Genomic DNA, 16,809 nt, shown 5'->3' on the forward strand with positions numbered 1-16,809 from the left:
CACTCACAGGGATCCAGTGCCTGCTCACATATTAACACACCTTTCTTTTCTTATAACTATACACACACACACATATCCTCACACCCTTATATACATATTAATTTCTTCACTACCAAGTGAAACAATACCGCACATTACATCTACTACAATAAAATACACATCTCTAAACCACCCCACACCAATTTACACTTGGTTAACTATAAAACATGGGGTCCGTTGACTGGGGAAGCCTTCTGCCCAAACACCCTGAAGACAAAGAGACTGGTGAGTAGTTAACACACTTTATGCTCCCTCATTGCACCTTCATACACTTATTGCACATACTACACATTACATCAACCATTACATTCTTTTGGCTCAACTCTAAGCTCATTGTTTTATTCCTTCAAACATGGCTGCACATTTACTCCCATGTCCCTCTCTTTCAGGTGGAGCTGCGTGGCCTACACAGCACCTGCCAGCCAATCACAATTAAAAAGGACAATAAATATGGAGACAAATATTCCAATCATCAATAGTGCAAAGTCTAGCCATACCAATGTGCAAAATGCAATGTTATCAAATGCATTGTGCAAATCTTCAATAAAGTGCTGTTGCGCCTATTAAAGTGCTTGTGCAATTATTGAAGTGCATGTGTTTCCATACCCCTAACAGTCAAAAGTGCATGGTTCCATATTTACAAGGCCAGGTGATGAAGCACTCTTCGTCACAGTGCATTTACTCTGGTCCAATTTTCAGGGGCTTTATTTTTAGATTTTGTGCTTCTACAGGACATTTTCAAAGGGAAATGATGTTTATCTGACAGCTGTAGTAGCTGTAGTAGTTTTAGATATAAAAACATATAAGACCATATAAATACAACATGTTGTTGAAGATTAAATCAGTGGTTCCTCACCTGTTTAGACTATGACTCCATAAAGAAAAGCAAGGTGTCTAGTTGGGGCTCCATGTCATGTTAGGATATATCTTTATCCAAAAAAGAAAAAAAAAAACTAAAAGAAAATAGAGAATGGGCAAAAAATAAATAGAAATGAGTTTTTTCTTCTTTCCTCTGGCATGAATCATCTCACAAACACTCAGATTTATCTTTGAGGGGCCTGACACCTCGGCTGTGAACCTGTGAACTAAACCGTATATAGTTTGGCATATACATAAACGTAAACAGTTAAAGCTAACTCCACTGCAACCAAGCAATGACAGTAAAATGCTACGCACACATCAGTATCTTTATATTAACATATAATAATGTCATATATAATAGTATCAGTCACAGAGGGGTTTATTTAAAAGGGATTATGAATGCAGACTTCTTATAGTTATTTAATTAGTTTTATATTGTTGTTTTGATACATCATAGTCATCAGCTTAACTATTTATCTTCTTTTTCTCATTCTGTCTCATAAGACCTTATCAAGAACAAAACGTTTCCCAGTCTGAGTCCAGTTCAGTTTGGGAGTGTGCAGATACTCTTCACTGTCCTTCATCATCATCACCAATATCTCTTCCCCCTCTCATGTGTGTGTTTCTCTCTCTCTCTGTTAAATAACTTAAATAAAGCACTGGGTCAAATAGAGTTGAGTGGGAATCAGCTGATTGGTCATGTTCAGTCATAACCATGTATCCAGCAGGTCCTTTCCCGTCAGACCTATCTGCACCTTTTTGATAGAAATGGTCAGTTCTCAGTGTCTCAGACGGAAATGAGCGTCACCGCCTACTGTGACAATGTACAGACTGTATTGTTAAAGCACAAAGGTGTGAAATAAAACAGAAATACTCAATACAAGTGTGGAGATATTACACCTCTACTGGTTCTTCACAGCCTACAGCCACAGAAAGCCACAGTCTGTCAGCTTCTAAACCACAACATGCTCAGCAATAAACACAACTGTCTGCAATGATGCTATCAAGTGTGAGTGTCAGCTCCGGCCACGCATCTGTTACAAGGGTGGTAGATACACATTAACTCATTTATGGCCTATAACACATTTTTTTTTATATACAAGCAGCTTAAAAGATAAAATAATATCTGTTACTGTTATTAGAAATTAAATAAGCCTAACCCTGTCAGAGGAGGTACATCTTCAAAAATAAGCCGGTATTAGTCTTGTCTTTTAAGATTCAAAACAAGCAAAATATAATGATAAATATGATAAAATCTACTACTACTGCATTACTACTGCATTACTACTAATAACAATAATGATAAAGAAAAAATATTTTAAGAATGAAAATGTCAGTGTTTGACTCTGACCTCTGGGGGGTGCTGTTGCAGCTCTCACTAACCTGCTGAGGTTTCCACTTCCAGAGGGATGGCTCTACTTCCTCCCATTCACAGTAACTCTGCTGTATGTTAATGAGCTGAAATAATCTGAGCTGCTCTGCTCCGTGTTCCTGTCGCCTGTCTGTCAGATCAGTTTTATTTTCAGTTTTTCTTCCCTTCCTTCTTTCTTTTGTTCTTTTAGTTCCTTTCTCTTTTTTGCACTTGCTATTGTATGATTATTATTTACCCCTGAGAACATTTCTCTTTCTCAACCCTCTCTTTTAGTCTTTCTTCCTCTTTTTTATTTCTCCCCAGCTTTGTGTTTTGTCCTCCATGTGGGCCAGAGTTCAAGTTGTTGGAGGTTTGTTTGGGAACACCAGAGGGGACAGACTGCCTGCAAGTCGGCTGTCAAGACAGTGACTTGAGGCCATCAGATATCAGCTCAGTCCTCCAAGATTCAGCAGACAACCTTTGTCACATTTGGCTGTGAGACAGCTGTGAAGATTTCCTATTTGTCCCCCCAGTGTCTCTCTAAGGAGACAATGGCACCAAGCCTGTCTGGGTTTGGGGTTCAGTTCTCACTGAAGTGATGAAAGAAAGCAGGCATTTCTCAAAATGTGAGATCACGGCTCTGAATATTGTTGCCTTTACACATAAAGAGCAGGTTTAATACGTGTAAGCTACATATAGTGGTAAAGTCTATCCAATTCCTTTAATAATTCTTACATAGTACATAATATATATTTTAATTTTTAGTATGTGTTATCTGATGTGAATGTCCATACTTAGGGGATAGTAAACATCTGCAGCCACAAATCATTGATGAATCCTGCACACTCTCCAGTAACTTCAGCATCTTCGGCATGCTGCTGCTAAAGTCCTAACAACGACGAAGGAAACTGAATATCATCATACCATATACCAACATCAGTGCTCAGGTCTCATACGCTGGCTTCCAGAGTAAATAGAGCTAATAACTGCTGCTTGGTTTAGGACCAGAAAACATCTGACGATCCAAAATATCTGTTGTCAGAGTCGAGTCTAAACATGGAAAAGCGGTGTTTAGTTACTTTGCACCTCAGAGCTGGAACAGATTTCCAGATAATTGAAGAGCTGACCTCCGTTACATTCAGGCTGCAGCCAAGTAGCTCCGTGATGCACAACACTGCTTTAATATTAATGTCAGCACAACAACAATGCTAACACGCTGATGCTAAGCAGGTATAATATTCAAAGTTTCACATGTTAGCATAACGACCCATATTAGCATGCTAATTGCTAATTAGCACTAAACACAAAGTACAACCGTAGCTGATGGGGATTTCATTGTTTTGGTCAAAAAAAAAAAAAAAAATTAAAGTTTTGACTTGATTGACTTGGTGCTGGATGAAAAGAGGATCACCACAGTCATTACAGTTCTTTCTGAGGGGAATACGAATGAATGGAAATCTATCCAGATATTCCACTGAAAACCACTAATTTGACCCTCATGTTGGTGCTAGAGGAAAAATTTAGCGATCAAAAAAGTCAGGAGGATGTATTCTCTGTTCAAAATTTCATTGCAATCAACCAGTGTTTGTTAAAATATGTCAGTCTGCACTAAAGAGGTGGACTGACCATGACAGACCAACAGGCTTGCATTAGCATACGTACAGCCGTGCTGTTAGCCTGGAGATACCTTACTTTCCACCGCCTTGGACTGGCACTAATTTTCCACTTTCACTTTCTGTGATAGCCACAGTTAGACAGGATAGCAACCATTATTCCAATCCTAATTCACCTCATTAGTTTGTTGTCAACATTCATTTGCAGTCAACCACACTCAAGCTGCATTATTTGCAGTCAATCAATCTTAAAAATTAAATATCATAGTTTGTTTAATTTAAAATCTGTTTATTTGCTTTTAACCTTCCACTGTTTACATGGAGCACACACATTTTTACCCTGCAGGGACATAGACAACTTTCTGTCGTATTAATCATTGGTTCTTTGTTTTGAGTTACTGTGGCAAAAGATGTGGCTGAAAAGATGTGGAGCCGTAAATCCTGCAGCCGGCTCCTAACTCCTGGTCCCTGTGGAACGATATTTCCTTCAGCTGTGTGATTTGCTCTATTACTTTTTTTTTATGTGCATTGTGAATTGTTTGTGTGTCTCCTATTGGAGTATGTCAGTGATTCATCTGTTGTCTGTCTCGCATTGTTGTGCACCCGGTCTGAATGGAACAACATTTTTTCAGCTGTGTACTTTGTGTGCAGAGGAATGACAAGGTTGACTTGACTTGACTTGGGTGAGATGTTAGATTAGCTCTAGCTCATTTTGTTTCCCCCTTTGTTATTTGGTTTGGCCATACATGTTACCTCCTTTCTCCTTGTGTTGGGGCAGTTTGTTCAGCTAACACCTTGTTTAGTGGGTATTTTGGGTGTTGTTGTGGTTTGTTGACCTCATTTATAGGCCGAGAGTTATGCTCTTGTTTTTATATTGTTTGGTTAACAAAAGCCCTGTTTCTTTCAACAGCAATTCCTGTGTTATTGTTGTGTCTCTGCTTGGTCCCTAACACCTACTGTATTTTTCACCCCATTTATTTCTTTTCATTTCTTTCAAAATGTTTTCAACCCCTTTAATTTGCATTGTTTGTTGCATGTTCTATGCTGTATTTCCTTTGACATGTTTTGTAATGCATGATGCAAACATTTGAATTGCACTTGCCTTCGAGTGAATTACAGTAAAAATTATTTAAGCTAAATAGAAATGTCTTTGATTGATGAATACTTTGACATCACTGATTTCCCCTGACAATATCATCTGGTATAATATCTGTGAAGAGGAATGTGGGGGAGGGGGCGAAATGTCAGTTGTTTTTAAGACACATGGACTTGCTTCAAGAATTGTGTGGATTTAAAAGTAATTTCATAAAATTACTGAAAACAGGAAACTGTCTTTGGAGCAGGCAGTTTTCTCTCTCTCTTTTAGCATGTTTTTCCTAATGTTTTGTGAATTTCACAAGTGAATTTCAAAAGACTAAATTACTTACAAAAACGGTCTTTTTTGCAGTGCACAACATTCTCTGATGACTCCACAGAGAGTCTGATGTCTGACCTACAGGGACATTCAGACAAACACGTCCAAATATGTCAAGATTGTGACAGTTGTTGTACCTTGTTATGTCACATCATAACCACAGAATATATTTTAAAATATTTTAATTTTTTGAAACCTACTGGAAGAATATTCTGCTGCTTTAACTAGAAATGAGCAAACATTTTTACAACTTTCACAGTTTGTGTTTATTGCTTTACATGTGACCTGTGTGCAAATTCACCACTCATTAAACCATAAATAAGTTCTGTGTTTCATTATGTTTTTACACCCAATAATCTTGCAGAGAACTTCAATGACAAAACACAGTTTGATTTTATATAAGTCTGGAATGTGGTGGTTGTAATCATTTATTCTTACACAGTGCCATCTGACTGTGTGTTGTAGTGTGAAGGTTTCTCTGCCTTCATGTGCGTCTGTTTATTTGGATGTGTATGAGCAAACTATCTTCACACAACATTGCACCACCGTCGTCAACCACAATATTGTGGAAGTCAGAGCCACAACAGGATGACTTAAATACAGGAAAGTTTTATTTTGAAGCCTTTATAGAACAGAGCACTATCTTGTTGAGGACAAGACACATGATAACAGTCACAACAGTTTTCCTCTCAACCTGCACCGTGACACATTTTTCTGTCGGAAGTGACACGTTGTGTTGGAAAGTCACCCAAATTCATATTTATCTAAGCTGGGCTGATAGTGACACATCGCTCTGTGAGTATCAGAGCAGTTGATTCTGTCGTCTTCACAAACTCGTCTTCACTCCTGCTCGTGAGTGAAAGTGTTTAGAGTGTGTGTGTTGATGCAGCTGTGCTCATCAGACACAGTTGGAGTCAGAGTCTGCCCTGGGTGCTGCTGGGACGCTGTCAGACACCTGAAACACACACACACACACACACACACACACACACACACACACATCAGAAGTAAAGACATGCAATATTGTTCAACTATAGAAAGTATAAGACAGCAGGCTACATCATCAGAGTGTCCCTGAGTTAATAAAAGGAACCTTATTTAATAACTCAGCACTTCATGGCCTCAGCCCAGACCATACCTCAGTGACCTGCTCACTGTTTATGTTCCTAACAGATCGGCCCAGGTCCAGGACCAAAACCTGCAGAGAAGCTACATGTAGTTCATACAGTTCATCCCCAGACTCTGAAACATCCTCGCTGCAGAGGTGAGAATGAGCAGCTCACTTCAAAACAATACCTAAAACTCATCTTGTCATTTACCTTGAAACTTTTACAGTGTCACCACCTCACCCACAGTATTTGTTGTTATTCATTCTCTGTCTTTATTTGTCTTGAAATATCTCCTTTTTTTCTAGTTGTCTCTTTTTTAAAATCTTTTTTAAATGTTCCTTTTTGCATTTGTCTTTTTATGCGTGTTCTTCATCTTAAGCATATTTTGTTGCATTGTTTCGGATAAAGAAATATATACATAAAAATAATATAAATACTGTATATACTGTTAACATAAATATAATATAAAGTCGTGTTTCTGTTATTACATCACGTCTACTGAAATTATAACTTTCAGAAATTAGTTCATATAATTTCTCAAATGACAAATTCAGTTATCACTAATTCTGATGAACTTTTCCTTAAAATTTTTAACATGGACTCTAAAGAGACTTTATTTTAAAATACATCCAGTTGAATTAAACAAATTCTAATACAACTACTAAGTGATAACAATGTGAGACTGTGCTAGACGTTCCTCTCAGAGATTTTCTTTGACCTTGTTTTCCTTTCGGATTAAGCACTTTAATGAAAATAAGATGCATCCAAACCTGTTTCTCCAGATGTTCAATGCGCTGCAGGCGTCTGTCGATCAGTCTGTCCTGGGCTGAAACCACTGAGGTCAGAGTGGCAAGCTGCTGGGCCTGTTTACCCATGAGGACCTACAACATAACCAAGAAATGAAAGAAAGGGCAAAAACAGTCAAATCTGTCATTTCTGACACTGATGAATATTTGTCTCCTACAACACAGCAACTACAAGATAAAATAATGAGAATCCACTGGTATTTTATATTTGATGGTCTTATATGCTACTGACAATCTCAGGAAACCAAAGCAAAATGCAAGTCTGCTACATGACCAAAAGTATGTGGACACCTCTATCTAGCTGTGGTCTGGATTAGTACCAGGGAAGGGAAGTGATTAATGCTACAGCAATATTTCAAACAATAGTCAACTTCCAACTTTGCAACTACCGTTTGGGGGAAGGCTCTTTCCTGTTTTAACACCACAACATGCGTCAGTGTTCCTGTTGGTTTATAAGTTTACTTCTCACTTTATTCTCACCTTCATGAAGCCAACGCCGAGCTGATTCTGATCTCCTGACCTCGGCTCGGTCAGGCTCTTCACTCTTTGGAGGATCTGGTTCATCCGCTGCTCCATGGCTCTCTGGTCCGACTCCAGATCCTCCAGCCCCCTCTGCAGCTCTTTGACCGCCGTCCACAGCCTGTCCCCCCTGGCACTCAGTATCTGCAGGTCCCTCCTCACCTGAAGGACGACATATTATATTAAATTGTTCAGAACAATGTCCCACAGTATCTGTACCCGATTGTCTTTCTGATGGTTTCTGGACTTTTTTTCAATAACTTTCTGACCTTGACCCCTATTGACTTGGAGGTGAGGTGAAAGTTGTCTACTTTCAAAACTATTTTTTTGATGCTTGGTGGTTAATTTCTTTTTTACTTTATGATCTTTTTTTCTTTAATATCTTTCTTGTTTGTTTCTTCTCTGTCCGATATGATTTAATTTGCATTAGTCTCGAAAAAAAGATGCTGAAACATACCAACTTCCAAATGTACAAGCTGAACAAAATGCAGTGAGCCTGTGAGTCAGAAAGGTGTATTTCCTCTGTAAACTGTGATTCTTCCTCCTCACCTGCCTGCGAGTCCGCCCTGCCTGTAAACCCTGCTTATGAAGGCTCTCCAGACTCCTGGTGGCTCCATCCAGCTCTGCCGCCACCTGCTCTCCCTGCTGCTCCAGCTGCTCGGCGTTCTTCTCCACCCCGTGCAGCAAGTGAGCCAGTCCCAGTGAGAGCATCCTCAGCTGGGACACCGGAACCTTGCCTGCCTCCTGTGATGTGGAGGCATCATCTGTTGACAGGACGTGGTGGGCCTGACAGAGTCCCACCAGCAGGACAGACAGCTGCAGCACTCGGCTCACCCTCATACTCCAGGATTTCATCAGGTGGAGACTCTCGGGTCCAAATGTCTAGATCCTGAATCTTGAGAGCCCAGAACCAGATCTGATCACATACCAGCTCTGTCTCTTCAGAGAGTGGCTGCTGAATAGCTCAGGCGTGGTGTCGAGATGAATCCACATCTGCCAGGCTTCCAGTGTCCTGATGTGCCTCAGATGTTCCCTGAGGTCTGGGGCTCCGAATGGTGAAGGATAGAGGGATGAGGAGAGGGAGGAGAGGCAGACGGACATAAGGGGGGAGTTTCCTGACTGACGTATGAAGTATTAAATAAGAAAAGTTAACCAGATTCTGTATATTTAATTTAAAATCACAACCAGGATCGTGTTTCTATTTTATTAAATTAATACACTTGCAACAACTTTATTTATTTCACATATGCTTTTATCACTTACTGTATACACACAAAACATTACTGAATGATTAACTATAGAAAGGTTATACAAAGGTTTCTGCTGCTAAAATGCTAATTAAGTATGTAATTTGAAGTGAAAGCTGCAGATTTGCAGAAGTCAATGCTTTGCTGAACTCTGGACTTTCTCCTCAAGCAAATAAGACTGTTACATTTATACAAAAGAGTAAAGCAGGAGAGACCTCTGCTGGCTGTTTGAGGAGCTGCAATAAGCTTCTAGTTAAGGAGGTGTTGGGGTTTAAAGGATTTCTTGTTAAATTCAGTCCTTTCAATCCAAGCCTATGGTTATTTATGCACTAGTTTTTTTTTTTCTTAATTTTAGACATGTTTCATGGCTGGATGATCTTGATCTCATGACATCAGACCAGACAATGATTTTTTTTTTTAAAAGCAGCATTTCTATTCCTACAGCCAGTCAGTTTTTGCTGTCAGTTTTCCACATCATTTTTCAGAAAAACCTGTCAAACAGCAGATTGTAGCCTGGAAGAATTTTGTGCTTAAAGCAGCAATAATCAGTATTTTGATATTACCAATGGATCAAATGTACACTCATATGTGAACGGATTTGCTTATGGTCAGAGTGCATATTATTTAATTCATGTAATTTCAGATACAATAACAATATTAAATTATATAGCTACATTTCAGTGATATAATTTTACAAAATTGAGGCTCATGATTTCTGTAAAGGTATACACACCTGTTAGTGAATCACGAAAAAGTTTCAGGAAGTTTCAGAGCGACGGAGACAAAGAGCATCGGTGTAACCATAGTAACTCACTCACACACCTGCTTGTGTGCCATGGATGTATTATAAGACCCATGCAGTGTGCCCACGACGTGAGAGGAGCATCATGGGAATAAATTACTATAACAGATTTGCGGATATTTCTCATATCTTTGCTCTGATGGCCTGAAGAACTCTAGTGTCAAATGATGCTGTTAGAGGCTGAATAAGCTGCTCATATACTATTAGATACTATCATATAGATTTTGAAAAATACAAGTGTGATATGATATGATGATATCAAGGATTAAAGGAGACAGAGCTCAACTCTCGCCCAATTTAACCCCTGTGAGCTAGTGATGGAGTGAGGCAGGTAGAAGAGACGTTCAATTAACGTCTAGGTTGAGAAATGGTGCGGTTCAATTTGGAGTGAAATTGTACAACAAGATTCTTCCAGGCATGAATATGCGAAATATACTGTATATTTATATACAATTATAGGTAAGAAGGATATATAAATGTTTCAACCCCCTGTTGTTTTTACTTCTTCATTGGTGGGTCCAAGCCTTAATCATCCCCCACAGTAATTCGAACCCTGCTTGTAGTGACAAACCCACACAGAATTATCACAGATCCTCTCAGCTCCACAGAGAAAAAGACAGAAATAGTCTTTCAGCTCATTGTTTTGGTTTTCTGGCCCAAAACCATACTGTTTTGAATCAGTTTCACATTTGTAGCCACTGCGTCAGACCAGCAACAAACAGCAGAGAGGCAAAGTAACCAACTAGCTGGTAGTGGAGCATATAGCTGCTACAGAGCCAGATATTTCCCTCAGGAGTTGGAGGGCACAAACCAGAGCTGTCAGCGTTGTATTTGCAACTTGTTTCTTCTGCCCCCAACTACTAAAAAAAATTATATTGCTGATTTGTTTGACTAAAATACTTGAGAAAATACTAATAATGGGTCTTGACTAAAACTTGACTAAAATATCAATGGGTTTCATTGTCTAAAAATTGATCAAAGAGAAGGACAGTTGAGTAAATATGACTAAAACCCACATGGACTTTTGATCTCGATTGCAACGATTACACTGGCAGATGCTAAGAAAATATATATTCCTCTTTAGCTGCTAAATGTTCCACTTTCTTTGTCTGTTAGTGGCTAATTTTGTCTCTATTGCATTTAGTGCTGTGTAAGCAGTGTACGGTTGGCTTATCAGAGTTTGCCTGCTGAAAACAGCTCCCTGTTACTGCTGGAAACAAGGCTGATTGAGAGCACTGAGACTGAAGCACACAGTAAATGTCTCATAAAACCAAAATAAATAGCTGAAAGAGGCTAAAAAGCTCTGTAGAGCTGGGGAGGTGTTGGTCACCCTCTATTGATTCAGAACCATGGATGACCTCTTTCACATAACACCATTGTCACTGTCATTTGATTCATTGTCAATAGATATTTAATAAATCTATTATACTGTAGCTCTAAAAAAAAGTAAAAAAAAAAAAAAAGAGATTTCCTATTTGGGGATAATTTTCTAATAATTTGCTAATAATGATAATAATTTTCTTTAAATTATGTGTGTAAGGATTTTGTCAGATGATATCATGGTTATAAAATCAGGATTTTAGCAGTAACTTGGAAATAGTTTGGAAGTTAACATGTATTCTTAATGGGCTGTGTTTCAGTCACAGAAAAACATGTAAATGAGAACAGCTTTGTTGGGAATGTGGCTGTATCAAAACACTGTATGTGTGAGCACAGAGAGGAGGACAGAAGCAAACAGATAAAGAGCTGACTCTAGGCAGAATGCAAATATGACACAATGATGTCAGTTGTTTACATCGGTTTCACAACTGTTTTTGGCTTCATCCTTAATTTTGCACATTGACCATACACCAGGTTTTGACCTAGTCTTTAAATATCTTGTACACAGAATTTTTATGAATATGAAGTGTTTGTTTCTCACTCTGTCTGTTTTCGTTATGAGTAATTATGTGTCTTTGTAGATGCACTTTTTATGTATGTATGTATGTAGATGTATTCACTGTATTAATTTATTTTTATTTCCAAACGTGTTTTTTTCAAACTGTCGTGCCAAGAAAGCTTTGTTGAATTGAATTGAAATGAATTGAGAGAATTGGGGTAAATCACTTCCTACACTCAGACTCAGGCTGAATGAGCTGCTTTGTGCCATTGAGGGACAGACCAACAAACTGTTCTTTGAATTGTTTTGGAGTTGGGGCAGGCCCAATGCACAAGCGACACTATGTCAACTCATAAAGCCTGATTTATAAAAGACAGAAAGGCGTCAGTCTCAGCCCACTCCTTCCTCCTGGCATTCAACATACACAAGAAAGCTGCAGGAAGGCAGTGTCACTGGGTCACTGCGGGAGACAGAGGACAGACCACATTACACAGTAAGTCAACATGGTTTTGTCATTTTATCATTTCTGATAAGGATTAAAAAGACGGAAAAACGGAAATTACGCATAGAACTGTCTAATAACAACCTTTTAAAGATAATCAAGTCATTGGTATTAGATGCAAACTTTGTATCTTCAAAATACAACTCTTTTATGCATAGAGGCCTGTTTGCATTGTTTGTGTATCCAGTGAAAGTTGTTGTTGGTTTAGTAAAGCAACGCATCATAGACATTTCTCATTCTTTGGACTTAATCTAAATGTAAGAACAAACCTATGACCACTCAATGTTGAAAAATAAAAAAACAAACACAGAAAATCTCAAAGTGATAAGTCTTAAGGTGCATGAACCATCAGTTCATTTTTTAAAAACCAAATATTACGTCTTATTTAAAGGAATAGTTCAAAATTTTGGGAAAAAGAGTTATTTTCTTCCTTTGCTAGAGTTAGATGAGAGGATTGATGCCACTCTCATGGCCTCCCATAAGAAACAACTCCAGAGGTTGTTTGTGCGAGCAGCTTATTATAACATCTAGTCGTGATAGTGGTCCAGTGGACAGCATCTGTGTTTTTGGCAGATGCCCCAAAATGACATGTTTACGTCACGTTCAAATGACGAAACCCTGTAGTGGCTGTAGTAATTATGATGGGTGCAAAGAAGTCAGGCCACATTGTCTAAAGAACAACCAATTTCTCATACAGAGGAGGTTGGACGGATGTTGGGTTGACACCTGGGTTGAAAAATCACAACACAACAGTTGGCACAAGTCTCACAGGACTGTTTGTTTCCTGTTTCCAACCAAGTGTCATCTTTTTTCTTTTAACCATGACTGTGACTGTTCTATAACCTTAACCACAAGTGTATTATTTCAACCATGATGACGGACGTCCTCCAACCTTAACAAAGAACATGTTTAAAGCCAAGCCATGATATTTTCCCAAACCTAACCAGGTTGTTTTGACCAAACCAAAGAAGAAGTAATTATTTATTTTTTATCTATGATTTTTTTAAATGTGTCTGCGGTATGTCTCTTCCCGATGTGGGGACACTAATTCAGGCAATGCTCCTATAAGTCATGTCAGAGAGCAGGAACAAACAATCTATATGATTGTTTAGGTTGGAGGACTTGTTGTGATTAGCCTAGCTTAGCATAAAGAATGGAAACAAATGGCCCTGGTCTGTCCAAAGGTAAAAACTTGTGCCTACCAACACCTCTACAGCTCACTGATAAACATCCATCCATCCACGTATCCACACACAAACAGAAATGTAAAAATAACAAATTTGTGGTCTGAGGTATAGTTGCATGCAGTAGCTATGTATTTCTTGGCACCAAGCTAGCTTGTTTCTGCCAAGCATGGCTAATTGCCTCCCGACTCCCGTAAATAAGAGTCATATCTTCTCACCAAACTCTCAAAACTCCGTGCATTTCCCAAAATCCCAATCAAGGGATTGTAATAGACAAAAATAATTTATCCTCAGGTGAGCATGAATGTGCACAGCAAAAGTAACAGCTTTTGAAAGATATTTTTGTGTACAAACTCAACATTATGACCTAAATTGGCACTACAGGAATGATGGCGGAGTACAATTAATCAAAGATTGACAGTAAGTTTCATGTTAATCTGGACAAGAGTTGTCAGCTTGAAGCGATTCACAGGTGGGTAGATGGGCTATAGCTGACATCACCATGTTTATGTCCCACCCCCAGCAAAAACTATACTTCAAACAACGTAGTCCATAAAATGTCTAAAGGTAACCGTGCTTATAACTGTTTTGATGAAGTGAGATGTGAGAAGAGAAGTGAGATATGATCAGCAAGCTGAGGGAGGAACTTCTGGCAGATATGGTGAAAGGCTGTTTTGGTATTTGTAATAACATTTTATGTGTAATTTTCCTTACAATGATGGCAAGAATCGTCTACAGACATGATTGTGATGATCCTATCAACTGCTGAGTATCTTTCGAAAGTACCTCACCATGTCCAAACAGTTTCCAAAGAAGCATTCCCAAATGGGTCTGTGTAACAAACCATCTGATGTGTCCGGTTATTGTACCCAAGAAAAGTGATGCAAGTGTGGGAAGAATGAAAAGAAGGAGCTGGAGAGAAAGGTTCATTGCACACTTGCAGGCAGGCTCACTCACACACTGTAATGAGAGTTGAATAGAACAGAAACATTGTTAATGTTGTCAGTGACACTTGTGCTTCTCCTACTATGACAAGTCTTAGTCTTCTATGAAAAAAGCCATTATAAAAATTCACATTCTTTCAAAATGTGTTTTGATTAAAGCATTGTTAAACATGGATATGAGTTGGCCTGTCCACATACAGTATGTATGTGTGTGTGTGTGTGTGTGTGTGTGTGTGTGTGTGTGAAGGGGTTGAACTATAACTTTTAAGTCTGTCTGAGTCAGCGGTGAGTCAGGAGGGAGGAACAGTGCAGAGTATTGAAGGACAACATCTGGAGACTGTGGCCGAGGCTGTGCAGTAAGTGAAAATGACTTTGTCTTGAAACAAAGAAAGTTTCTTCGTTGTTTCTTTGTCTCTGCATCTTTTCTGATCTACTTCTGTCATTCCTGCCATCTTCATGAGCAAAACAGCTTGGGAAAGATTATGTTGCTTCTCAATCACACGAGATGGGATTAGCAGTGACTGTGTGATGAGACCAGTGTCACTTGTGGTGATGAATCCACAGAGAATTATCAACACCTCGGCAGCTTAATGGAGCATTTTGATATCTTGTAGCTTCGAGGTTTGATTTTGCTGTTTGCGTCAGTCTTAGTGCTCTCACCAACCTCATTGTCAGCAGCAGCAGGCAGCTGTTCTTAACAAACAGACTCTGATAAACCAACTCAACACTACCTGCCAAGAACCAAAAAGCAGACATGCAAAGTTAGCAACTATCTAGTGAAGTAAGTGGAGCATTTAGCAGCTAATGAACCTAAAGTTTTTCTCATTGCCTCCAAAGAGCAAATGATGCAGCTGTAAATTTGTAGGCTTCAGCAGCAGGAACAATGTGAGAAATGATACAGGTGCTGACCAATGACTGTATTCAAAGATGGACAACATGAGATGGACTCCCTAAAAGTAAGGCCAAAACATCTCGATGGTGGCTGGCTGCAGTACAAGTAAACCCAGCTCCCTCCATGTTAGCGGAGGAGACATGGGCCAAACTAACAAATCAAAGTACACGTGAAATACATTTTTCACCAAATAAGATCCAGATTCTTTCAAAAACCTAAAAGGGATATCTGCGGATTCTCGGGGTTTTGGCGCAGTGTGACAGTGTCTGTATTCAGGATATTTTGGCTTCTTTATTGTAGAGTGGGAGGAAGTGGAGACGTGTCGTCCATCTTTATATAGTCATTGGTGCTGACCATAGACCGTAAATAAAGATGGACATAGCCTCCGTGATGTCACCCACAGGTTTCTGAAGAATGGTTTTGAAGCTCAGGGTGGGCTGCTCCCCTGTCGCCAACTTGGCAGTGCCTGATTTTGCCTGACTCCCACCTAATCCAAAAATGGGCATAGAGATGGTGTGGAGCCGAGATTTTATGAATGTTGGTCTGTGGTGAACATACGCTCGGCCACCTGTCACTCAAAGCAGCCACGCCCTCAATTATGCAGAACTTTAAGCCTGAATTAAATTTACAAAACAAAACTGATCAGGCTGTAAACATGTTTATTTCTGCTGTAAAGTTGGCCATTTTAGCATGAGAGTCTATGGGGATTGACCCACTTTTGGAGCCAGACTCAAGTGGCCATTTGAATTTCTTTTTGCATTTTTACATTTCAGTGTTGACTTCATTTTTCTGGTCCGGAGGTTGCCACTTGGTGCTGACATGCAGCAGTGATGATAATCTGTTTACAGACATCCCTCACTGGATGTGCACTTTAACCCCCCCCTCCCAGAATCCATGACTACGTCTTGTGATACTGCTTTGTTGGTGTTGGTCAGTGTCATTGAGCTTTGGGAAATGGAGCACAGGAAGTGGATTAATTTTGTGAGTCAGCCACACAGGAAATGTTGCTCAATTTGTGATTCTTTAGAAGAAGCATACACAGATACGCATGAATGCTGCTGCAGTTTGGCCAGAACGTTAGCACATAAATATATTCTGTGTTCATGCATAAAGGCCTGCTTACATGTGCATATCCTGATGAATATATCCACTTGTGTGTGTATATGTTGGATTGTGTGTGTGTGTGTGTGTGTGTCTTAGCTATATGTTGAACACTAGCAGAGTGAAACGGAGCACAGAGCCGTGAGGCTGGCATGCATGCATGTATGCACTGGTCGTAGTGCCCACAGGGGCCTATGATGGAAGAATGAGGAAAAAAGATGTTATCCAGTCATCAAAAAAAAAAAAGAAAATTATAAAAAATGTATAATGTATAATAATATAATGTATAATTATAAAATAAAATATTTATTTACAGAACTCTGAGATGTAAAATCCATTTCCTCCACAATCCTCGCAACAGTCTGAAACATGTAAGAAAAGTGTTTTCAATTGAGACTGAGTTTAATGGCTCAATAAAACAGGCCGTTGACTCAAATGCACGTGTAGAACCCGATAATGTAATAAATCCCCGATAATGTAATAGCCCCAATAATGTAATAAAAAATTTCACTTGAGTGGATTGAAAATGTAATAGTTTGGTTGAGA

At 39.1% G+C, this 16,809-nt stretch overlaps 1 protein-coding gene across 2 annotated transcripts; it reads right to left on the bottom strand.

Annotated features, from left to right (window-relative positions):
- Positions 1-5,871: 5,871 nt before the first annotated feature.
- On the bottom strand, positions 5,872-8,779 carry LOC139611821 (uncharacterized). Of its 2 annotated transcripts, XM_071466758.1 has the most exons (5): positions 8,262-8,774; positions 7,674-7,874; positions 7,158-7,268; positions 6,417-6,476; positions 5,872-6,233 (listed from the first exon to the last, which is right to left on the bottom strand). In XM_071466758.1, exons 1-5 carry the CDS (start codon positions 8,565-8,567, stop codon positions 6,177-6,179), a joined length of 735 nt encoding a protein of 244 aa, XP_071322859.1. In that variant the 5' UTR covers positions 8,568-8,774; the 3' UTR covers positions 5,872-6,176. The 2 variants fall into 2 exon arrangements, with proteins under 2 accessions (XP_071322859.1, XP_071322860.1); XM_071466759.1 differs by lacking the exon at positions 6,417-6,476 and having other exon boundaries at positions 8,262-8,779.
- Positions 8,780-16,809: the final 8,030 nt, after the last annotated feature.

Source organism: Trachinotus anak, unplaced genomic scaffold (genome assembly GCF_046630095.1).
Source record: "Trachinotus anak isolate AG129_WGS33_773 ecotype Australia unplaced genomic scaffold, CSIRO_AGI_Tana_v1 ptg000028l, whole genome shotgun sequence".
Classification (NCBI taxonomy): Eukaryota; Metazoa; Chordata; class Actinopteri; order Carangiformes; family Carangidae; genus Trachinotus; species Trachinotus anak.